The 25,521-nt window shown below is 44.9% G+C and overlaps 1 protein-coding gene across 1 annotated transcript in view; it reads right to left on the bottom strand.

Annotated features, from left to right (window-relative positions):
* The window catches only part of LOC115475198 (serine/threonine-protein kinase RIO1-like), a 160,172-nt gene that overhangs the window by 112,570 nt on the left and 22,081 nt on the right, over nt 1-25,521 (bottom strand). Inside the window, exons 4-6 of the mRNA XM_030210943.1 lie at nt 18,082-18,151; nt 10,247-10,289; nt 8,007-8,099 (exon numbers count right to left, since the gene is read on the bottom strand). Coding sequence (XP_030066803.1) covers nt 8,007-8,099; nt 10,247-10,289; nt 18,082-18,151 — 206 coding nt within the window. The remainder of the gene's footprint in view (nt 1-8,006; nt 8,100-10,246; nt 10,290-18,081; nt 18,152-25,521) is intronic.

Below are 25,521 nucleotides of genomic sequence, written 5' to 3'. Positions count from 1 at the left end.
GCGACAGGCCTTTCTCCAGACCTTCTTGCAGGAACGCCAACACTGAAGAAATTGGAGCAGTGAAGGGAGAAAGAGAGCCTGCTTCACACCACGCTGCAAAGATACGCCAAACCCTGGCGTAAGCAGTAGAAGTAGAGCGCTTCCTCGCTCTCAGCATAGTGGCGATGACCTTGTCTGAGAAGCCCTTCTTCCTCAGACGCTGCCGCTCAATAGCCAGGCCGTAAGACCAAAGGGGGAGGGATCCTCCATCACCACGGGACCCTGATGTAACAGGCCCTGTTCCACTGGCAGTCGCAGAGGATCGTCCACTGAGAGCCTGATCAAGTCCGCATACCAGGGACGCCTGGGCCAATCCGGACCCACCAGGATTACCCTGCCGGGATGCTTTGCCACCCGATCTAGCACCCTGCCCAACATGGGCCAGGGCGGGAACACATAGAGGAGCTCTTGTGTCGGCCACTGTTGGAGAAGAGCATCTACTCCCAGGGATCGAGGGTCCCGTCCTCTGCTGAAGAAGCGCGGCACTTGGCAATTGGCCGATGATGCCATCAGATCTAGGCTCGGCTGGCCCCAGCGCTTCGTGATGTCCAAGAACGCCTGAGCAGATAGCTGCCACTCTCCGGGCTCCAAGGTATGGCGACTGAGAAAGTCCGCCTTGACATTCATGACTCCGGCAATGTGGACCGCTGAAAGCTGCTCCAGGTTCGCTTCCGCCCACTGGCAAAGATACATAGCCTCCTTGGCTAGAGGGGCGCTCTTGGTACCTCCCTGGCGGTTGACATAAGCCACAGCCGTGGCATTGTCCGACAGGACCCGTACAGGCTTCCACACCAGTACCGGGATGAACTCCAAAAGCGCCAACCGAATGGCTCTGAGTTCCAGGAGGTTGATAGACCACTTTGCCTCTGCAGGAGACCAGAGCCCCTGCGCTGTCCTTCCCAAGCAGTGGGCTCCCCAGCCCGACAACGAGGCGTCCGTCGTGACGACAATCCACTCTGGGGTCACCAGAGGCATTCCCGCAGACAATTTGTCTGTCTGCATCCACCAGCTCAGCGCCTTGCGCACTGCTGGGTCCAAGGGAAGTCGCACAGCATAATCCTCCGACATCGGAGTCCAGCGCTGCAGCAAGGAGTGTTGAAGTGGTCTCATATGAGCCCTGGCCCAGGGCACTACTTCCATCGTGGCCGTCATAGAGCCCAACAGCTGCACATAGTCCCAAGCCCGAAGAGGAGAGGCTCCCAGGAACTGGTCCACCTGAGCCTGAAGTTTGACAATCCGATTGTCTGGCAGGAACACTCTGCCCACTTGGGTGTCGAATCGAACTCCCAGGTACTCCAGGGACTGAGTCGGGCGCAGCTGGCTCTTCTCCCAGTTGATGATCCATCCCAGGGAGCTCAAAAGAGCAACTACCCGGTCCACAGCTTTGCCGCACTCTGCATAAGAGGGGGCTCGGATCAACCAGTCGTCCAGATAAGGATGGACTTGTATCCCTTCCTTTCGTAGGAAGGCCGCGATGACCACCATTACTTTGGAAAAGGTCCGCGGAGCAGTAGCCAACCCGAATGGGAGGGCTCTGAACTGGAAGTGTCGTCCCAGGACTGCAAAACGCAGGAAGCGTTGATGAGGAGGCCAGATGGGAATATGCAGGTACGCTTCCTTGATGTCCAAGGAAGCCAAGAACTCTCCTGCCTTCACTGCCGCTATAACAGAGCGGAGAGTCTCCATGCGAAAGTGCCGCACTTTCAAGGCCCGATTGACCCCTTTGAGGTCGAGGATAGGCCGGACAGAACCTCCTTTCTTTGGTACCACAAAGTAAATGGAGTAACGTCCCTTGCCAAGCTGACTTTCTGGCACAGGAACGACCGCGCCCAGGCGGATCAGATTGTCCAAGGTCTGCTGCACTGCCACAGCTTTGACCGGAGACTTGCAGGGAGAGAGTACAAACCCGTCTTTTAAGGGTCGGCAGAACTCTAGCTTGTAGCCGTCTCTGATGACTTCCAGCACCCACGCGTCTGAAGTTATTGTGGTCCACTCGCCCAGAAACGAGGACAGCCGTCCTCCAATCTGCACTGGGGCGTGGACCAAGGCCCCGTCATTGGGTACGAGACCCTGGGGGAGGACCGGAGGAAGCACCTCCGGGACGGCGGTCTCTGCGAAAGGAATGCTGCTTGGGGGAGAAATTCCTCTTGAAGGAAGAGGGGGCAGAGGAACCCGACTTGCCCGGGCGGTACCGACGGGCTTCCTGCAACCGTCCTCTGGAGGTACCGGGACGAGTACTAGCCCGAGCCCTGACCTCTGGTAATTTCTTGCCCTTAGACGTGCCGAGATCGGTCACGATTTTGTCCAGCTCGACCCCAAAGAGCAGCTTGCCTTTAAAAGGCAATCTAGCCAGGCGGGATTTAGAGGCGTGGTCAGCAGACCAATGTTTCAGCCAAAGCCACCGCCGCGCAGAGATTGTCTGAGCCATGCCTTTAGCTGAGGCCCTCAAGACATCATACAGCAAGTCTGCCAAATAGGCTAAGCCCGATTCCAGGGCCGGCCAATCAGCCCTCAAGGAATGATCCGAGGGGGAAGCCCGCTGCACCATAGTCAGGCACGGCCTGGCCACATAGGAGCCGCAAACTGAGGCCTGCAAACTTAAAGCAGCCGCCTCAAAGGACGACCTTAAGGCCGCCTCCAATCTTCTGTCTTGGGCGTCCTTTTGGGCCGTGCCACCTTCCACCGGCAACGCCGTTTTCTTAGTCACCGCAGTGATTAAAGAATCCACGGTAGGCCACAGATAGGCCTCACGTTCACTCACAGCCAAAGGATAGAGGTGGGACATATCCCTAGCCACTTTAAGGCTCGCTTCCGGGACATCCCATTGAGCCGAAATTAAGGTGTGCATGGCATCATGCACGTGGAAGGTTCTAGGCGGGCGCTTCGTCCCCAGCATAATGGCAGAGCCAACAGGGGCTGAGGGAGAGACGTCCTCCGGAGAGGAAATCTTCAAAGTGTCCATGGCCTGTAACAACAGGTTGGGCAAATCCTCTGGGCTAAAAAGCCGCGCTGCAGAGGGGTCATCCGCTCCATCCGAGCGGGGATCCGTCTCCTCCAAGGAATCCTCAAAGGACCGTTGGGAGACCTCAGACACGCTGCCCTCATCTACATCGGAGGAGACAAAGTCCTCCAAGGCCTGGGAATCAACCCGAGGGCGTTTACCTCTGGGAACCTCAACCTCTTTACCAGACGAGGGAGCAGGGGCAGCGTTTTGCATGAGGAAAGCCTGATGCAGCAGCAAAACAAACTCGGGGGAGAAACCCCCCAGAGTGTGCACTTCCGCAGCCTGGGCAACAGCCCTAGACGCACCCTCAACCGGCGCTCGCAAGAGCGGGGGAGAGACATGCTGCGCATCCAAAATGGCGTCCGGCGCGACACTCCGCGAAGGAGCCGCGCGGGAAGAACGGCGCTTAACTTTAGCCGCTTTTGTGCCGTCGCCCAAATTAAGGGCGTTCATGGCATTAATGTCTCCAACCTCAAGGGCAGCCCACGAAGAAGCCGTCCGAGCCGCGTGGCCGGCCAAGATGGCGGAGGCGAGGAGCGGGGGATGGGCGTTTATGGCGGGAAAAACCGCCACGCCGGAGGAAGGACCGGGACATTCATCGGTCACGAAACTGTCACCCAACAAGGGCGAATCAGGCTGTAAGACCCCCGCATCCCCTCTAGAAGCGCTCAAGCGATCCGGGGAGCGACCCTTTGCGCCCTCGCCCTCCGACGCCATATGCCACGAGGAGAAGAATCGGGGAACCCCCTGCCCGCTATAAAAAGGTAAAAATTACCTGCTGTCCGCTCCGAGCTGTAACGAACTGGTGTCCCAGTGAGTAGCTGCAATGAACGTTTAAATAAACGTCGAAATAAACGCCTTTAAGGACGTTTAGAATTTTTTTTTTTTTTTTTTTAACGGAGCCAGCGGGAGGGGGGAGAAAAGGAGGGACCTGGCACCACCAGGTTTGCACTTGCTCAAAAGAGCCCTCAACCCCAGGCCTCAACAAAACCTAAGGATTAGGCTTGGAGGCCTAGCCAGAGCTGCTGCTGTGTGTGACCACCACCTGCTGAGATAGAGAACATACTGGGGAGTTTCCGGCAGCACATGACCACATATAGGGAGGCAAAAGTTTGCTCTCTATCTCCACCTGCTGGTAGATGGACACAACCCACCAGTCTATGGATTGATCAGCTTGATGATATGGAAGGAAAGGGTTAGGACAGTTGTTGTAGTTGGTGGTTTGATTATTAAGCATGTAGATAGTTGGGTGACTGGTGGATGTGAGAATCGCCTGGTCACTTGTCTGCCTGGTGGAAAGTGGTGGACATCACGCGTCACCTAGATAGAATTTTAGATAGTGCTGGGGAGGAGGAGCCGGCTGTCTTGGTACATTTGGGTACCAATCACACAGGAAAATCTGGGAGAGAGATTCTGAAAGCCAAATTTAGGCTCTTAGGTAGAAAGCGCAAATCCAGAACCCCCAGGGTAACATTTTCCAAAGTGCTCCCCATTCCACGCGCAGGGCCCAAGAGATAGGCAGAGCTCCGGAGTCTCAATGTGTGGAAGAGTCGATGGTGCAGGGAAGAGGGTTTTAGATTTTAAACTAGAACCTGGGGGAAGGCAGACCATCATTCAAAAATGTATGGTTCGGAACAAGGTATCTTTGAAAGATATCATCAAAATAGGGAAGACAGGGATAGGTATCCCGATAGCAAGGTTGCAAAAGAGACAATAGTAGATCAGGTGTCCTTAAATAAAAGTCAGACAAAAGATTGCAAATTAACACTGTCAACTAATGAGCAAGATATAAATAGGCACAACATAGTTTGAAATGTCTATATGTGAATGCCAGAAATAAGATGGAAAAGATATTGTACTAAATGAAAAATTAGATATAACAGGCATCTCTGAGACCTGGTGGAAGGGTGATAACAGAGGGACATCATCATACCAGGGGCCAAATTATACCGTAGCGATAGGGGGGATCGAATTGGTGGAGGGATAGCTTTGTATGTTAAGGAAGGCCTTGAATCAAATAGATTGAACATTCTGCAGGAAACAAAGCACACCTTGGAATCCTTATAGATTGAAATTCCATGTGTAAAGGGGGAAAGGATAGTGATAGGAGTGTACTACCGTCCACCTGGCTGGAATGAATATACAGAGGTAGAAATGTTATCAGAAATTAGGGAGGCTAACAAACTGAACAACACAATAATAATGGGTGATTTCAATTACCCTGATATTGACTGGGTAAATACAACATCAGGGCATGCTAGGGAGGTGAAACTCCTTGACAAAAATCAAGGACTGCTTTATGGAGCAGCTGGTACAGGATCCAACAAGAGAAGGAAAAATTCTAGACCTAAGTCCTTAGTGGAGCACATGATCTGGTGCAGGAAGTAATGGTGCTGGGGCTGCTTGATACCAGTGATCATAATATGATCAGATTTGATATCGGCTTTGGAGTGCAAACTAACAATTCCTCCATGTTTGATATTATTTTTTAGAAATCAGTGTTCATATTTATTTATTCTTTTTTGAGCTGAGTTTTTTTTGTTACTTATATATTTATGTTTGTATTTATGTTTTTAGTTCATACTGCCCCTGACGCAACCAGTATTGTTGGCGAAACATGGCCATGTCAGGCACAGATGTATATTGACCTGGAAACATTTTAAAGACTATCTTTGTATATAATCTGCCTCCTGGTTTTATATCTTTCATGCTGGAGTTGGCATTTTCTTTGTCTTGTTGATTTCTAGCAACCTATAAATGAAAGTATAGACTTTCTACTATAATGTTTCATCTTATGAGAAAAAAAAAAGTCTTAAGTTTCAGAACACCATATAACAAAACTATTCCATAGCAATGGCACCACAAAGGAAAATAACCTAGCTCTCATTTGGACTCCCCATCCTACACTGTGTTGGCAGTGTGAAGTTACCCCGACGTGATCTAAGAAGGGGATAGTGGCTGCACAAGGAGACTATCAAAATCTCTATTGCTCTACTTTAAGATCTTCAGCTTTCTTCAAGGGACAAAGCAATGACAATTCAAGGTAACAGCTACTATCACCTTTCCTCCTTCTACAAAACCACTAAAACTACTTCTCCTTGAAGTTTTCCAGTCCATTTCCTTGAATTCCTGTTTCCTTCTGCTTTTCTGCTCTTATCCTTTTCAATTTTCTTTGACCCCTTGAACACTACAATTGTCATTTCTTTGCTCAATTACTTGTCATCTTCCAAAGCTAAGTACTATCCCATCTCTAGTCTTCCCTGCCTCACTAAAGTACCAGAGAAAGCAGCCTTCCTATCAGCTTGAGAGAAATGAAAATCACCTATGACGCAAGATATATCTCTTCTGTGAGGAATGCATACCGTCTCTGCTGCTCATGATTCTTGCTCTCTTCTAGTTCAGTCTCAGTGTTGCCTTTAATAGTTATACAATGAACCCAGCTACTGGATTACATTCAACACTGTATTTGGGGTCTGTGGCTCCTTCCTCTCTCTGTTCTGCCATCACCTGTCTGCTTACAGCTGCTTTGGTGCCTTATGGCAAATTCTCTGCTACATAAACACTCCTCTCAAAGTCCCCGCCATACTAATTTTTATCCACCTTTTCTCCTGGAACCACTCAATACATTTGTCAATGAGCTCTTATTTTATTCTAGATTTTGTTCTCCATTTATTTTGCATATTGTGGCACTTTCATACAACTCCCTTCTTTAGCTATGAACACAAATGAAATGATCACATTTGAAGAGGGAAGCTATATGAACTTGAAAGCTGATGTAGATGATCTTTTGTTGATCTAATGAAAGTTATAACTTGCACAGACTCCAATTGCCTCTGGGACCAAATCAGTTACTAGAACTCAACTTGTGCAGATGACATTCAGTCATCTCATGAAGCAATCAGCCATTCCACAATTCACATTTACAACTACCTTAGAAAGGAGAATCTGTGGTTTTATCTTAGCATCATGTAACTGACTGACTCCAAGGCAGAAGTCCTCTGTTAGGATTGATGGAAATTCTATAGCCTCTGTCCTCTTCACGACACCGATATCATGTAGGCCTGCTCTGCCCACAACCTTGAACCTGTGTTATCTCAGGTTTCTAATTTTCCTAGTATCTGTATATGTGCTTTTGATCATCTCTGCAGCAATGCACGTATCTATCTCTATCAAAATATGCATTCAGGCTTTCAGTAGGATCATGGCTACTGTAACACCTTTTTGTGCTCAAGTTACAATTCTCTCATCTTCTGACATCACATGGATAAATATAAAACTAGGAACATTCTACGAATAAATGACCACAATGATTCCTTCTCTCCTTCCCTATTTTAAAATGATCTCATTGTCAAATTGTAAGACTGAAATCCAATAATCACGGCCTACAGGAAAGTTCTTGCACTAAAGACCAGGTTTACCATCGTACTTCATGAGTGTCATTTTTGATCCATCACTAGTACAAATATTTACACCTACAGAAAGCATATAATGCATGTATGAATATCTACTAATATTACTCAAATAGAGGAGGACCTTGGGTTATTGAAGACTGGTTCAGAAGTAAGACTGGGCCCCTCTACACATAACAAATCTAACCCCTGGTTACCAGCTCAGCATGGACTACAGTGGTTAATGCAGATGATAATATTCAAGACATCCATCAGTGCCAGTCTTGGCACAGCAGACCCTATCTAAACATTCCCAGGTGGCATCCAGCCCCCCTCCCGCCACCAATCATCCCCTAAACCTATCTGTGCTAATCCTGCATTATCAGTATTCTTGCAGAATTGCATGATACATCCCTGCAAATGCTAAAACCAATCCCACAGTTCTCAAGGCCTTCAGTTTCCTATTAGCAGAATCATTACTCAATAGGACATTAAATATCACCCATCAGCAGGGAAACTACATCAATTAACTTGACATGGAACCTGCCCAATCTCTTTAAAAAAAGACGGCTTACTTCTTTTCCTGTACTGATACATCCATTGATCTCCGATATGACACCTCGGGTTAACATCTTGAACAAGATCATTCGTGTTCTTGGGTCTAACACCTTAAGGTAAATACAACACAGAGTTAGATGACATGCAGTGTCTGCCACTTGTACTCACAATTTTATTGATCAGAGTCAAAAAGCACAATAAATGGTAGTTGCCACTTCTAAATCAGGAGTTCCTCTCAGCCTGAACTACTGAAGCATCAAATTATATCTATATCTAAACTGGAAAGTCTACACACGTCACCAAATCACTGGCCTTCCAGAGGTAGGACTGAAATGTTTCACCAGCACACACAATGTAGCAATGCCAGATACTGAGCATGCCATAGCATCAGGGTTCAAATTCCCTATCCTGTCAATGAAAACGTAATACAACATTTGTACTCACTACCATCTACCAGACTCACAGGACACAAGTCAAATTCTGACAAGTTCTCTCAACGATTCACGTCCAATCAAATCCTATCTACTACTACTTAACATTTCTAAAGTGCTACCAGGGTTACGCAGCGCTGTACAATTTCACAAAGAGAGACAGTCCCTGCTCAAAGAGCTTACAATCTAATAGACACCTTATAGCATCAATCTACCAATATGAAATCATATATCTGATAATGAAAAAAAGTTTTTGTAAGCTCTCTGGGGCTGTGATTTATGTAACTTTCTCCAAATATATTGTCAGCAACCTATGACAATATAAACCTTCCATAATGATGTTTAATCTGAGGAAAAAAGTCACAAATTTCTGAAGTGTAATCATACAAAAAAAAAAAAGGAAGTAAAATAATGAACTCTAAGGATTTTCTTAATTCAAACTAGTAAGAAAGGCCCATTTCTGAGGCCAATGAAACGGGCGCTAGCAAGGCCTTTTCTTTCCCATCCCCCTCCCCTTTTTCATGGACTTACCCTCCATGCTTCAGGGTCGCGTGCTTCCCCCCCGCAGTGCCACGTAGAGAATGGCTGGCTGGCACCCTCGCTGCCTCCGACCTTCTGCCTGCCTGCCTGCGTGCCTGCCTCACTCCCTCCGTTGGTCGGGGCTGGCTGGCTCAGTGGCTCCCTCCCTCGCTGCCTGGGTGCCTCACGTAGTGTTGCAGATCGATGTGTGCCCCGCCCTCGCATCAAACGTGATGACGTCGAAGGCGGAGCGATGCGATTGGTTGTGTCATTGCTCCGCCCTCGACATCATCACGTTTGACACGAGGGCGGGGAAAACAGGCATGGGGAGAAATTCCAATCTCTGCCACCTCAGGGAACATTCCAATCTCTGCCACCTCAAAAACCGGAAGTTGCAGCGCTTCATTAGAACGTAGAGGTAGCGAATTATGTGCGGAAGGGGCGTGGCTGTGGGCGGGTCTCAGTGAGAGTGAGTGGTGCATGAGTGACAGTGAGTGGTGACAGCCTAAGTGCAGGGCTTCAGTGTTTCCCTGCCACAGAGTGAGCTTTGAGGTGAGATTTATATAGATGTTTAAATTTTCAAACTGATTTGCTGTAATTGGATATATAGTTACAGCAGGGACAAGTATTGAGGGCTCAATCTTAATGGCATCTCTGTTTATTGAGCAACAAATTCTATGCTTATTGAGCAATAAATTCTATGTTGGTGAAACAAATGAAGTGTCTTGCTTGTATGGGTTCATTTCGAGAAAGTATGTAGTTGAACACAGAATATCTTTAGCACTGCCTTTAATACTGAAGATTGTAAGGCTGTCTGACACATTCTAAAGGAGTCAGGTGTAGGCAAATCCATCATTTATCAGATTTGAACAGCTTCTGACAGAAGATTAAAATATGGCAATTTGAGAAGACACTTCCCGAGGGTGGGGAGCATACATATGTTTGCTGAATTGGAATGTTTTCTATTGTTTAACAGGTTGTAATTTTAGTTTTTCTGGTTATGAAGTAATTTGGATAAATATTTGGGAGGGGGATTTCTATGAATTTATCTCTTTTACAATGTTTTGATTGTAACTCGCCTTGGGTCTATGTGAAATACAATAAAATGTAACAAAACACTCACATAAGAAGTCATAGAAATGCTATGGAAGCACTACCCTTAGACTGCAAGCCCATTAGGGCAGAGAAAATACCTGCATATAATATAGGTAAACTGCTTTAGCTGTACCACAGAAAGGCTGCATATCAGATCTATGACACTTTACCCCTCCATATTATGTATGTTTAGGAATATTCTAGTAACGCACCTGTTCCACTGTTGCCCTGTCAGATTTATCTTTAATACGATACCTGATAGGAAAAAGGGAGCATATATATTAACATTCCATGTAGCATCAAGTGTTACACAGCAATCATTCTCTCCATGCTGAAAGTCATATAAATGCAAGCCTGGAGTAACAAGTTAATCCTCATAAAACAAGGTCTGTTTTAGTTGCCTCCCCCACCAAAAAAAAAAATTAGATAAGAACATAAGAATAGCCATACTGGGTCAGACCCATGTAGCCCAGTATTCTGTTTCCAAAAGTGGCCAATCCAGGTCACAAGTACCTGGAAGAAACCCAATTGTAGTAGCATTCCATACTACCAATCCTAGGGCAAGCAGTGGCTTCCCCCATGTCTGTTTCAAAACTAGATAGTGCAAAAAAACAAAAGAAGCATCTCTAATACAAGAGGATATGCTTGAATTGTTAGAGCTTAGATGGTCTCAGCCAGATTATATAAACCTAGAGGGAAAAAAAAAGAAGTTTCATATGTCAGCAGGGTTTACCATCCCTGCTTTCCTCAGTTTCCCCAGATAAATATAGGCAGAAATGAGCACCAGCAGAACTGCAAATCCCCCAAGGATACTGGTGTCTTACACACAGCATAATGGACGAAGTGCATTTAAAAGCTCAGGGACAAGAGGGACCCAGCTTTAGACCTGAAATGACCAGAACACTAGAGATCACGTGATGCCGTGCTAGTAAGTGGGCGCTGGTGGACAGTGCTCCTGGGCCCAAACCTCAAAGAAGTTATTTCTAGAGGGTATATCGGTGATTGGTACCTGGCCAGCGAAGGATTGCTATCTGTATCTGTGTTTTGCAAATAATTTTTTTCGGTTGGCGAGGATGGCACTGCGAGTGCCGCAACGAGACAAAGAGAAGCCGTGCCAGAGTGAGAGCAAGATGACGGAGGATGGAGACCCGGGGCACTGTTCGATCAGCTCCGCCTGGGTAGCAAAGATTGTGAAGGAAGTTAAACAGGCTATTGATGCTTCGTTGGATAAACGTTTGCAGTGTATCACCAATAAGCTCGACACTGTTGATGGTCGGCTAGAATCCTTAAAGGGAGAATTTACTGTGTATTGCCAACGCATATCGGACTTAGAGGACAGGGTGCAGCAACTTTCTACAGGTAATGAAGAACTGCATTAATAGGGTGCGTACCTTGGAAGACAAACAGGACGACTTTGAAAACAGGTCGCAAAAGGGGAACCTGCGTTTGGTAGGTCTACCTGAAAAGATTGCCGAGTCGGAGCTTCGGGGTTTTTTGGAATCCTGGTTGGTTCAAGTCTGCAGCTACAATCTGAAGTGGGAGCATTGCATATTGAAAGAGCACATCGATTAGGCCCACGGAGGCCTATAGAGGCGCGCCCTCGAGTTGTTATCTTTAAAGTTCCTAATGTGTACAGGAAGGAGTAAAGGAGGGTAGGTGGAGGCGAGTGGTTACAAGTGGTTATGAGTCAAAAGCAATGTTAAGAGGTGGGCTTTCAGTCTAGATTTAAAGATGGCCAAGGATGGGGCAAGACGTAGGGGCTCAGGAAGTTTATTCCAGGCGTAGGGTGCAGTGAGACAGAAGGCGCGAAGTCTGGAGTTGGCAGTAGTGGAGAAGGGAACAGATAAGAAGGATTTATCCATGGAGCGGAGTGCACAGGAAGGGGTGTAGGGAAGGACGAGTGTGGAGAGATACTGGGGAGCAGCAGAGTGAGTACATTTATAGGTTAGTAGAAGAAGTTTGAACAGGATGCGAAAACGGATAGGGAGCCAGTGAAGCGACTTGAGGAGAGGGGTAGTATGAGTAAAGCGACCCTGGTGGAAGACGAGACGGGCAGCAGAGTTTTGAACCAATTGGAGAGGGGAGAGGTGACTAAGTGGGAGGCCAGCAAGAAGCAGATTGCAAGTAGTCTAAACGAGAGGTGACAAGGGTGTGCATGAGGGTTTTGGTAGAGTGCTCCTAGTATATCTCAGATAGATCGTGGAGATGGGGTTTTGGTGAGAAAAGATTCAGAGATTGCAGAGGTTTTCTTGAGGTATTATAAACGTTTGTACACTCGCCCGGCGGGGGAGGATTTGGAAGGAGAAACATTTCTAAATAGCTTGGATCCACCGCGATTTTTGGAAGAAGATAAGGCTAAACTTGATGCGCCCTTAACTGAAGAGGAGGTGTCTTTGGCTATTCAGCAAAGTACCTTATGTAAGACACCAGGCCCAGACAGTTTTAGAGTTGAATTTTACAAACTTCGTTCGCTGTCCATTGTCCCCATGTTGCAATCTCTGTTCATGCAGTTTGTTACGGATGGGTGTATGCCCAGTTCCCTACTATTAGCCCAAATTATATTGTTGCTGAAGGTGGGGAAGGATCCTACACAGCCTTCCTCGTATAGGCCTATTTCACTGTTGAATGTAGAAGCTAAGTTGTTTGCTAAGATTTTGGAGAATAGATTGGCTTGGGTATTGCCATCTGTGATGGCCGAGCCACAAGTTGGCTTTGTCCGATGGAAGATTTTTTTTAAGGCAGTCAAGACTTTGTATGCCTCACCTCAGGCAGTGATCTGGATAAATGGGGTTCTCTCGTCATCCTTTGGGATTAGTAGGGGCACGAGGCAGGGTTGCCCCTTATCTCCATTACTATTTGTATTTTCTTTGGACCCTTTGATTAGAGAAATCTTGGGTAATCCTGAGATTATGGGATTAAGGTTCGGATACAAGAATTCAAAGTATCTGCTTTTGCGGATGATATATTAGTACACATTACTGAGCCTCAGAGATCTTTAGAAGAACTTATGGATAGTTTTGTGGAATATGGTTATTTTTCTGGCTTTAAGCTAAATCTTGAAAAGTCTTTAGCTCTCCCTACTACTGAATCAGTGCGAATCCTATGCGCTGGGAATCCATTTCATTTGTCTACCTGGGGATTAGATTATGTTATAAAACCACATTACTGTACAATTGTAATATAACTGGTTTATTGGACTCGACTAGAGAGTGTTTGTCACAGTGGTTCTGTTGTCGGTGCATGGTAGAATACAGTTATTTAATATGGTTTTGTTTCCCAGATGGCTCTATACTTTCCAGTTATTGCCTCTCCGGTTGTTGAAGCGAGATTTGCACTTATTGCAAAAGCTTCTTTCTAAATTTTGTTGGGCAGGTAAGAAACCAAAAATGGCCTTTAAATATTTAATAGGTTCCTGTAAATACGGGGGTACGGGGCTGCCTAATTTACGTGTGTACAATAGAGCTTGCTTGCTGCGCCATCTTGGAGAATGGTTTTTAGGTGAGCAGGACTTCACACCAATAGATTATGAAACTGCATTTTATTCACCATGGCATGTCAATTCTTTAATGCAAGGTTCTTTGAAGACGCTGCCGAAGGGGTTGCATCAAAGTGTAATTCTTAGGCCATTGCAGGAGGTTTGGCGATAATTGGTTCTTTTGTTGGATTGAAATCCGGAAATTTCAGATCAGATCCCTATTCGAGGTAATTTACAATTTTCACCAGGGCAGGATAATGCCAGTTTTGGACAATGGGCTGTGCAAGGGATGACTCTTTTACAACATGTGTTGGGAGATGACGGTCGGTTACTGTTGGGCACAGTTGCAGGCTAAAGGAGTGGTGGAGCCAAGAGATCTGATGGCATACCACCAACTACACCATTACCACAAGCCTTTAGACAGAGGGGGATTGGCTTTTCGTTTAAGCCACCATTTAGAGGAATTTTTTGGGAAGTTCAGGGAAGGTGGCCTGTCCATTTCTTGTCTTTATAAGGAGCTACAGTGGCTGTTAGTTGCTAGACCTCGGATGGATCTTTTGGAGAAATGGAATCAGGATCTAGGTATCTCTCTGTCGGATTTCATGACACTAATTAAACGTATTCCTGACATTTCTATAAGTGCTGAATTGAGAGAATGTTAATACTGAGTATTACACAGGAGCAGATGTTTAAGACTGGTGAGGTTGGAACACCGGTTTCCCCGAAGTGTAGGCGCAGCCCTAATTCTTTTTTCCATGCTTTTTGGGAATGCTCAAAGGTGCAATTATTTTGGGAGGCTATTTTACAGTATGTGGGAGGGCTTTTGGGCTGCTCTTTGGCGCTTACACCTGCGGGTTTGCTTTTAGATAAATATGAAAATTTGTGTGTCAGTAACCGCGATGCCGTTCTTTTCATAAGGAAAGCTGCAGTTTTGGGTACACGAATCATATTGGGGGTATGGATAAGTGAAGCAGTACCGTCTTTTTGGGCATGGAGGAATCGTTTATATGCATTGTTGCTGTTGGAACACAGGGTAGCTCATGGCTCTCCAAAACAAAAAAAGTCGTTTTTGGCAGTATGGGGTGCATATATTCAATCTCTTCCACACAGAGCAAGAAGTTTGATTTTGAATAGTCTTTGAAATAAATATTCCCTTAGTGTTGGCAGTCTGTTTCTCTGCCTGCTTTTGAATGTTCCCCCTGCTTCGCACGCTGGAACTCACTGTTCTTTTTTTTTGAGGGGGGGGGGGCGTTGGGGAGGAAGGTTTGCCTATTTAGGGGAAGAAAACTGATGAGTTCTAGTTTACCATTGGCTTAACCATGGTAGTTTACTAGAATGTGTGTTTCAGTGTATTCACTGGTTGTTTACTTTTTGTATTTTTGATAATTCATCAATAAAAATCTTTGACATCTAGGATCAGAACACTATATAGTAAGAATGTTTATCGAAGCATTATCCAGTACAACAGTTTAAGCAATGATGGTGAAATCTGCGAACGAAGCTTGTCTAATAGACCCATGTCCAGTGAGTCTTATGAAAGAGATGCGATATTTTGCTTCACTAGATCATATGGTTGATTAATTTATCGTTAGCTTTCCATTTCAAAATGGTAAGGATTGTTTAAACTCCTTTATTAAAAGGGAAATACACTGAACACAACAGTTTGTGCAAATTATCAACCAGTAGCAAATCTGCCAGTCATAAATAGAACAATAGAAGCAATTGTAGCCAGACAACTACATCATCTTGAACAACATGATATACTTGATCCAATGTAATATAGACTTTGTGCAATGTTTAGCAGGGAAAGGTTGCAGTACTAACAGTTAAGGATTTGGACATGCAGTTAGATCTCACGGCAGCACTTGATTTAGTAGAACATGATAAATTATTGTGCTGAGTCAGATAGGAATAGCTAGAGTATTAAAACTGGTTTACTGGATTTCTGAAGACTAGGGCCTTCAAATAATTTTGAAAAAAAAAAAAAAAAAAAGAATTATCTACAGAATGGATTATGTGCCAGGGAGTGCTGCAAGGTTTGTCACTTCCTCCCACCCTCTTCAACCTTTATTGGACTAGTTATGTTTTGTATTGCTTTTATCTTTTATATTATTCATATGCTGATAATATACTGAATTTGTTCCAACTGATAACTCTTCTGCATACATACACATTCATAAGAAAAGTTTTTAATAAGATAAACGAATAGATGTTACTACATGGCTTGAAAATAAATCCTACCAAAACTAATGTCCTATAATTGAGTGGACAATCTGTCAAACTGCAGTACAATTCTCTCAGATTGGTAAACTCAGATATTGTTAAAATCCCAGATAAAGATCTTAAGAATCTTTATGGATTCCAGGTTGACTATTTCAATATATTGATTAAGGTTTTATTTAAAGATGATTTGCTGCATTAAGTATTTTCTAGAGCCTTGATATTTACAATTGATTTTTCAAGCATTTTTATCAAATAAAGATTATTGAAATTCAATAATGGTTTTACTCCTGAATATTTTGCCTGTTTTATCTCTGTTCGATTCAATGTGAGGTTTACACTCGATTCATGATTTGAAATTCTCAGTACTAAGTGTGAAAAGATGTCATCTGAGACAAGAGAAGTCAGATCATCGTAGGCAAATGTTCTGTGGCTTAGAATGCTTTACCAATAGAACTATCTTGGCCTTAAGCATGTTCTTAAAGCTTGGCATTTTTGCAAATATTACAATCACATCAAACAATTTGAATAGCAATAGGTATCCAAGCAATATTCTAACAATCAGAAAATCAATCCAAACATATTTACCTCAGGATACCATTATAGAAACAGGAGGATATCCAATATGGTCACCACCTAGCAAGACGTGTTTGGTTGTTCGGGACCCATTCGAAGCTGCTTTTACCACTTTGTTCAACTTTTACCTCTTGGAATGGCTCCAAAGCAAAGGAGTAAAATTAGGAGCTATCCTTCCGAGCCTCCCTAATGCCATTAATTACCTTTGTCACTTCTTTCCAAATCACGTCTCAAGTTCAAGGACCGCTGGCAAGACGCCTTGGCTCACCATCTACTGGAATGCTCTTTGAGCCCTGATGCACAAAGTTCACCCTCCATCTCCCTCCCCCCCCCCCCCCCCCGGCGCTCCAGCCAAGAGGCACCACAGGATGTAGCTCAAAATTCTGAAGAGCAGAACCAAGAAGTGTCGCTCACATTGGATTCTGTCATGAATAACCCGCTGATTTTGGCAGCCTCTCTAGATGGTTCCAGCAACGGAACAAGTGGTATGAGAAAGGAGATAACTGCAAGCACGGGCAGAGCTTTCAGCAACTCTGGAGTCGAACTTTTTAGCCCAATCTTCTGGTACTTCAGTAATGAAAAGGAAAGTCTCTGCTCTGATGATTAAACCTGGTGGTTAGTCTTGATCTGGTCAACCTTAGTGTGGCTAGAGACTTCAGTGCTAAAACATCAGAAGAACTTGCTGGAATATTAAAAAAAAAAAAACTTGGAAATGAATAAAGTACAGCAGGGGGAGAAAATTGGTTTGTTATCTTGGAGAACTGAAAAAGTTGAGCAAGCTTTGGAACGTCAAGGTACTGTGATTAATAAATTTGCGCAGGATAGACATCTTCACATCAGAGATTGGACTTCATAGGAAATAAAATTAAGATTTATTCTCTGTGAGATTTCTGAATTTTCCCAATATGCCTTCTGAACTACCTGAAGACACCTTGAAGAAGTATTTTATAGATATTTTGAAGTTCTCCTGATTTTGTTCGAGTCTAAGTTTTAATGATCTTGCTTTTTGTAAGCCACCTTGAGCTTATTGGTTAAGCAGCCTATAATGTACATGTTAAATTAAATAAGTTTACAAAATTATAGCAAGGCTGGTAACTCTCAGCCCTAGCAATAAAGCACCCCCCCCCCCCCCCCGATCCAAAAAGCAAAGAAACTAAAAATCAAAAGGTATAAAAAATAATAATACTTTTAGTTTAGCTCATCATGGCAGTCTCTTACCATCTTTACTTCATGAGTTCTTAGATAAATTGCCCGACCCTAACACTCTCTCACCAGTCCTCCCAGGCTCTGGAAACAGTTATCAGCATTGGGGAGGGACAAGCGGTAAAAGGGCAAAAAATAAAATAAAATAAAAAGTACATTAAGTATAAAGAAACTTGCACATTCATAGTTTGAACAATCTAACTCAGGGGTGGGCAACCATTATACAAGAGCACCACATGACTGTCAGTGCTATCCTTGAAAGGCTGTAACATTAGGTAATGTCAGAACTGGAAATGCACAGAGCTCCACAGACCTTCTGTAATAAGAAAAATTTAACTAAAAACAATGGAAACAAACTGCTAGAGTGGCTATTCTGAAAATATTTGCAAAATGCAGTTATTAAAAAAAAAATCGCCCCTTTCTGTGTATATTTCCCATGGTCTCATGGACCACATAAAATTCAATGGCAGGCTGCATTAGGTCCATGGGCTGGGCTGCAGGCTGCCCACTTCTGATCTGCTGCTTTAAACAAAATTCTACAAAATTGCTAAAAAAAAAAACCACTCTACTTACGTATCTGCTTCTTTTTGCCTGGATTTTTCAGTTACTTTATTCATAACGGAGTCAGAAATATTTAATTTATCTAAAAATAAGATGGAACCAAGGTAAATTGTATATGTAGACAAACTAGTAAATTGTTTACCTGTTACCTCTATTCCAGTGGTTCTCAAACCTGGTCCTGGAGGCACCCCAGCCAGTCAGGTTTTCAGGATATCCACAATGAATATTCATGAAAGATTTGTATGCAGTGGAAGAAGTGCATTCAAATATCTCATGAATATTCATTCACTGTAACTCTATTACCACTTAACAATACTGTGTTAAATCTTTATTAACCAATACTTTTAAAGGCATACAATATATCATCTTTACGCCGTCCCATCCCACCTGTTCCCTCAGGACCATCCACCAACGATAGGCACAGTAAGTTAATTTTTCCCTCTGCCAACAACTCCCCTCAGTTCATATACCCATCACCCCCCACCAGTGTGGCTAACCCATCACCCTCCACCAGTGTGGCTATCCTGAAAACCTGACTGGCTGGGATGCCTCTAGGACCAGGTTTGGGAATCACTGCTCAACAATAAATTGTGGATATCTGTATGAAGTGTGCATTATTTTTCATTTGGATTGAGAGAACAAGAAAAGATAAGCGAATATATTTTTTCTGATTGCTATACAATAAATTGAAGATTAAAGCTGGACTTTATGAAGAATCAGCTGATAAAGCACACAAATTGCTGGCTTAACAGTTATATACATATATATATACACACACACACATATTATATATATATATACACACACATACACACGATTTTCATTTTAGAAATTCAAATGATTTTGCTCAGTGTAGTTTTTTTTCTGACCAATGAAAATAATTTTTTATAACATATATGACAGACTTATCAAGCTGGTTGCTGCATAAGCTTTGAGGTCCTTTTTTCTACACTGTTTAGCTTATGGTAAAATAATCAAGTTTAATAGTAGTTTTGATATACATTTGCTTTTGCAAATGACTACCAGAATCTTCTGAGCAGCTAATTTATTTTGATTTCCAGTGTGAGACTTTGCTCATTCTCCATTTAAATAGTAGGGCAAATCAAGTCACCCATTACTATGGTGTTGCCCAATTTGCTAACTTCCCTAATTTCTGTTAACATTTCATCGTCTGTCATTTCATTCTGGTCAGGTAGACAGAAGGATGGCCCTACCAGTATTCTCTTTCCTTTTCTATATGTAATTTCTATCCATAAGTATTCCACACTGCTGTTTCCTGATGAATTTTTGTTGTTAGACTTAATTCCATTGTTACATATAGCAACACCCTCCCCCCCCCAATTTAATCCACTCTATCATTAAAATATAATTTGTACCTGGTAAAACAGTGTCCCATTGGATCCATCAAGGCTACGAGATGCCTACTATATCTACCTTTTCATTTAGCGCTCTATACACCAACTCTTATTTTTTAGACTTCTAGAATAAGCTGCTTAGTTGACAGGGATAATTTGCAATCTTTACTCTGGTCTCCTCTTACAGACTCCTTCACCTTTGTTGCAACTTATCAGGATGCTATACCGTCCCTGTTTTGATAGTATCCTTCAGAGATACTTAGAAGTGCATGGCTCGGAGTGAGGTAACCGTCAGCTTTCCCCCAGGTTCTAGTTTGAAAGCTGCTCTCTATCCTTTTGTAAAGGTTAGCACCAGCAGCCTGGTTTTATACATGCAGTGTGGCAATGTGTGCTATCAATAAACCTTTAAGCCAAAAACATAAGTGCAGTCAGGTCTCCCTTTTCCAAAATGCCAACACAACCTCCTGACTAACCTTGAACACGCAAGTTCTGTTACATAACAGTCCAAAAGATTGAGTCACTGCTATAAAACGCTATTTCCAAATTCAGTAGTTGCAAGGAGCACAAACTCAAACAAGCACTGCCACAACAGGAAAAACAAACAAACAAAAACAGGTTATCTTCTGTGGGCAGCACACCATTCTCCTGGGAGATAGAACAAAGTGCAGCTATACAAAGTAATGAGCCCTCCTATGCCTCAAATTAGCATTCTGAATTCTGTCTCCATCTCCTGTGAAGGATGACATCTCATAACTTGAGCTATTATGAGTAACGTCCAAAAAGATAAAACTATTGTAAAACTAAAATATAGTCTGAAGACCATCTCTAGCAATAATAGTTGTTTAGTTTTATTAAGAAATAATTCCCCAAATTCATCAGTAAAACTATTTTCAGGTTCATAAAGTGTTGTCAACTGCCTCTAGACTTGCCTGGCAGGTTGATCCAGTCCTGGGTTTACTTAACTATAATGTAGGGACTTGGAAGTTCCGATTTACTCGCTGCAGTCGCTGAGAAAAAGCAAGGCTACAAAGAGGGCATTTTTGATATGATGTTTAAGTCTGACTTTGGATTTTTTTGCAAAAAATGTCCAAAATCTAAATAGGAAAGGTCATTTTTGAAAAAGAAAAACGTCTTATCTTTTTTTTTTTTTTTGAAAAGACTGTTTTGTGATTTGAATGTTTTGTTTTTTTGGACTGTTTTTTTTTTTTTTGGTCCATTTTCGAAAAAAAAAACAAATCCATTTTCGAAAAAAAAAAAAGTCTAAGTGCAAAACGCACAAAATCAAGCCATTGGGATGTAGGAGGAGCCAGCATTTCTAGTAGACTGGTCCCCGACATTCCAAGAAAGCAATAGGGCACCCTAGGGGGCACTGCAATGGACTTCATAAAAAGCCCCCAGGTACAAATCTCACCATTGCTCCCTTACCTTGTCTGCCGAGCCCCCCAAAACCCACTACTCCCAACTGTACACCACTACCATAGCCCTTATGGGTGAAGGAGGCACCTATATGTGGGTAGAGTGGGTTTCTGGTGAGTTTTGGAGAACTCACAGTTTCCTCCACAAGCGTAACAGGTAGGGGAAAGTAGGAGCCTGGGTCCACCTGTCTGCAGTGCACTGCATCACTGCTAGACTACTCTAGGGACCTGCATGCTATTCTATGGACCAGAGTATAACATCTGAGGTTGGCAAGTAATGTTTTTCATCACATTTTTTGGCGATGGGAGGTGGTTAGTGACCACTGGGGGAATAAGGGGCGGTCACCCCTGACTTCCTCCAGTGGTCATCTGGTTATTTAGGGCACCTTTGTGCTCCTTAATCGTTATAAACAGGTCTAGCTCAAAACGTCTTAGTTTTAGTCCTGGACGTTTTTGTTTTGTTCTATTATGGCTGAAAAACATCTAAATCTTAGGACTGCCCAAGTCCCACCCTGAACACGCCCCCTTGAGATCTGGATGTACTTCTGACGGACTTCACAGAAAAATGTCTAAAAATAGGTTTTGAAAGGTAAAATTATGTCTTACCTGATAATTTTCTTTCCTTTAACACAGCAGATGAATCCAGGAACTAGTGGGTTAAGTCCACCTACCAGCAGGTGGAGATAGAGATAAACAAACTTAGTATGTCATTCGTAAGCATTTGCCAAGGCCAAAAATATGAAACCAATAACAACCAGAAACCATCCTCACTATGAAAAACAGAGAACCAAATAAGAACCTCGAAATAATTGCAACTTGATCCAGAAATCTGAATCCTTGCCGTGTTCCCATATCTGTTTAAACTCTGCAAAAGAGAACCCAGAAGGAAAAAATAGCCACACTGCGCGGAAAATGAAAAAAACGTCGGCTGAACTAGGGAGGGATCCTGGATTCATCTGCTGCGTTAAAGGGAAAGAAAATTATCAGGTAGGATATAATTTTACCATCCTTGTCACTTGAAGCAGATGAATCCAGGAACTAGTGGGATGTACCAAAGCATTCCTTAAGTAGGGTGGGAAGCCGACACTTCCCGCACCAACACTCCCGCCCCAAAACTTGCATCCTCCCGAGCAGACACGTCTAGCCTGTAAGGCTTCGCAAAAGTATGACAGGATGCCCAAGTAGCCGCCCGACAAATCTCTTCCAGAGATAAAGCCAATGCCTCTGCTTGAGTAGAATGCGCCTTCAGGGCCGCTGGAGACGCCCACCCTTGTAGCAGATACGCTCCTCCAATGGCTTCCCTAATCTAGCAAGCAAAGGAAGCCTTAGAAGCCGCCTCAGCTCTTTTCGATCCCGACAAGAGCACAAAGAGATGATCCGAGCGTCGAAACTCGTTAGAGATCTGCAAGTACTGAAACAAGGCTCTCCGCACGTCCAGGAAACGTAATGAGGCAAACTCCCCCGGATAATCCTCTCTTTGAAAAGACGGAAGATAAACCGCCTGATTGACATGGAAAGCCGAAACCACTTTAGGTAGAAACGACGGCACCGTCCAGATCGACACCCCTGCTTCAGAAAACTGCAAAAAAGGATCTCTGCAAGACAAAAGCCTGAATTTCAGAAATCCTCCTAGCCGAAGCAATGGCCACCAAAAACACTGTCTTAAGTGTTAGATCCTCTGAGAAACCTTATTCAACAGCTCAAACGGTGGGGCCTGGAGGGCTCGCAGTACCACATTCAAATGCCACACCGGGCACAGCTGCCGCAGAGCAGGCCGAAGCCGAAAAGCCCCTCGTAGGAAACAGACCACATCAGAGTGAGCTGCTAAAGAGGAACCGTCCAGTTTGCCCCTAAAACAAGCTAGCACGGCTACCTGCACTCAAAGGGAATTATATGCCAATCCCTTTTGAAGACCATCCAGACAGAACTCCAGAATAACTGGAATGTCCACCCGAAAAGGCGATTCAGCACGCAAAGCACACCACGCTGAGAAAGCTTTCCACACTCATGCATACGCTGCTGAAGTAGACTTCTTCTGTGCCCCCAAAAGAGTGGCAATGACTGGTCCTAAAAATCCCTTCTTCCTCAGCTGCTGCCTCTCAATAGCCAGTCTGTAAGACCAAGCGGGAGGGATTTTCCATCTGAACTGGCCCTTGATGCAGATCGGGAGTCACCGGAAGTCGCAATGGTGGCTCTGACAGTGCCCGATCGAGATCCGTATACCACAGCTGTCGGGGCCAGTCTGGGGCCACTAGGACGACCGGCCCCTGATGCCGCCCTATGCGGCAAAGAACTCTCCCTATCAGAGGGCACGGAAGAAAAACATACCGTAGCTGTTGTTCTGGCCATGGCTGGAGAAGAGCATCCAATCCTGCAGATCCTGGCTGCCGTTTGCGGCTGAAGAACTGGGAAGCTTTGGCATTGCAAGCCATGGCATGAGATGCATTACTGGTCTTCCTCAACGTTGACAGATCAGCCAAACAGCCGAGTCCATCAGCATCCATTCTGCTGCGTTCAAAAATATTCCGGCTGAGAAAATCCGCTTGAACGTTGTCTTGACCTGCAATGTGCGCTGCCGACAGACTCTCAACATGTGCTTCCGCCCATACTAGAAGACGAGACGCTTCCACTGCCAAGGGAAGACTGCAAGTGCCCCCTGTCGATTTGATGTAGGCCACCGTGGTGGTGTTGTCCGAGAATACATGAACCGCCTGCCCCTGCAGAGGTCCTGAAAACGCAGCGCATTCACGACTACTCGCAACTCCAGACGATTTATCGGCCAAGTTACTTTGACAGGGGTCCACAATCTCTGGGCTACCAATGAAGACAATGGGCTCCCCAGCCCGCAAGGCTGGCATCCGTCACGACTACCACCACCCAATTGGGAGACGCCAGAGAAACACCCTTCTGCAAATTGGCTGACTGGAGCCACCACACAAGACTGTCCCTGGCCCGGCTCGACCAAGGAAGGCATCGTTGATAATCCAGTGATGCTGGCGACCATCTGCTCAAAAGGAAATTCTGAAGAGGCCGCAAGTGAGCCCTTGCCCATAGAATGACGTCCAAGGTCGCTATCATGGAACCGAGGAGCTGAACATTGTCCCACACTCGGGGAGCGCAACAACTCAATAAGGTCCGTACCTGAGAAAGCAATTTGATCCTTCGCCCCTCGAGAAGAAACACCTTCCCCCACTTCGCATCGAACTGCACTCCAAGATATTCCAGACTCTGAGTAGGAACCAGATGACTCTTGTCCAGACTGACCACCCAACCTAAGGACTGCAACACTGCAATCACTCGGTCGGTGACCACTCGACTCTTCTCTGCTGTAGTCGCCCGAATCAGCCAGTCATCGAGATATGGATGCACCCGAATCCCCTCCTTCCGCAGGAACGCCGCCACCACCACCACCACCACCACCATTACTTTGGAAAAAGTGCGTGGGGCAGTGGCCATCCCGAAAAGAAGGGCCCGAAACTGGAAGTGCTGACCCAGCACTGCAAATCAGAGAAATTGCTGATGGGGCTGCCAAATGGGAATGTGTAGTCAAATTGAGAGCAGTCAAAAACTCGCCTGGTTGAACAGCAGCAATAACTGCCCTCAACATCTCCATGCAGAAGTGACGAACCCGCAAAAACTGGTTTACTTTTCTGAGATCGAGAATAGGCCGAAAAGCCCCTCCTTTCTTTGGCACCACAAAGAAGATGGAGTACCGACCTGTGTACCTTTCGAGAGGAGGAACAGGCATGATAGCCCCTATCCTTAGCAGGTCTCGCACACACTGCAGAACCGCTGTCCTCTTGGCCCAAAAGTCTGTGACGGGAGAGAAGAATTCTAACTTGTAGCCCTCTCGCACTACATCGAGGACCCACTGGTCCGAAGTAATGCTGGCCCACTCTGGAAGAAAGAGAGAAAGCCGACCACCAATCTGCTCTCTTTCCGAGTGGACCTGCGCCACTCGGATTGAGCCGGAGCCCCTTGATGAGAGGGGGGTCCAGCCGGACGCTTCTTGTTGCGAAAGGAAGAACGCTGCCCAAAACGAGAACGCCGGAAGGCTGAGTTGGAGCACCTCGGGCGATACTGTCGCGACTCCCTGAACCGTGACCTCGAAGCTCCCTGCCTGGGCGTAGACTTGGTTCTATCCTCTGGGAGACGGTGAGATTTGGAATCCCTCAAATCTAACAACCTTTTCTAGGTCTTCCCCAAAAAGCAATTTCCCTCGGAAAGGCAATTTAATAAGCCGCTGCTTAAAGGCTATATCCGCGGCCCAATGACAGAGCCACAGAAGACGTCGAGAGGAAATGGTTAATGCCATGAGTTTGGCCGAAGCACGGACCAAATCATACAAGATATCCGCCAAGTACGCCAGCCCAACATCCATCAGGGGCAATTGAGGAGTGTCCAACATTTCCGACTCCGAAAACAAATCCATGACAGAATGTAGCCAACTGAGACAAGCTCTAGCCGCATAAGAACTACAAACAGAAGTTTGAAGTGTCAAAGTGGCTACCTCAAAGGCACGTTTCAAAGAGGCCTCCAGCCATCTGTCTTGCATATCCTTGAGTGCCACACCACCTTCCACTGGAAGAGTAGTCTTCTTAGTGACCGCCGTCACCACAGTATCCACCCTAGGCTGAGCAAACTTCTCTAAACGATCCGCTGAAACCGGATACTGCCGGGAA

This window comes from Microcaecilia unicolor, chromosome 1 (assembly GCF_901765095.1).
Source record: "Microcaecilia unicolor chromosome 1, aMicUni1.1, whole genome shotgun sequence".
NCBI lineage: Eukaryota > Metazoa > Chordata > Amphibia > Gymnophiona > Siphonopidae > Microcaecilia > Microcaecilia unicolor.
The sequence above is the reverse complement of the archived record's forward strand: the minus strand, read 5'-3'. Positions and strand labels throughout refer to the sequence as shown.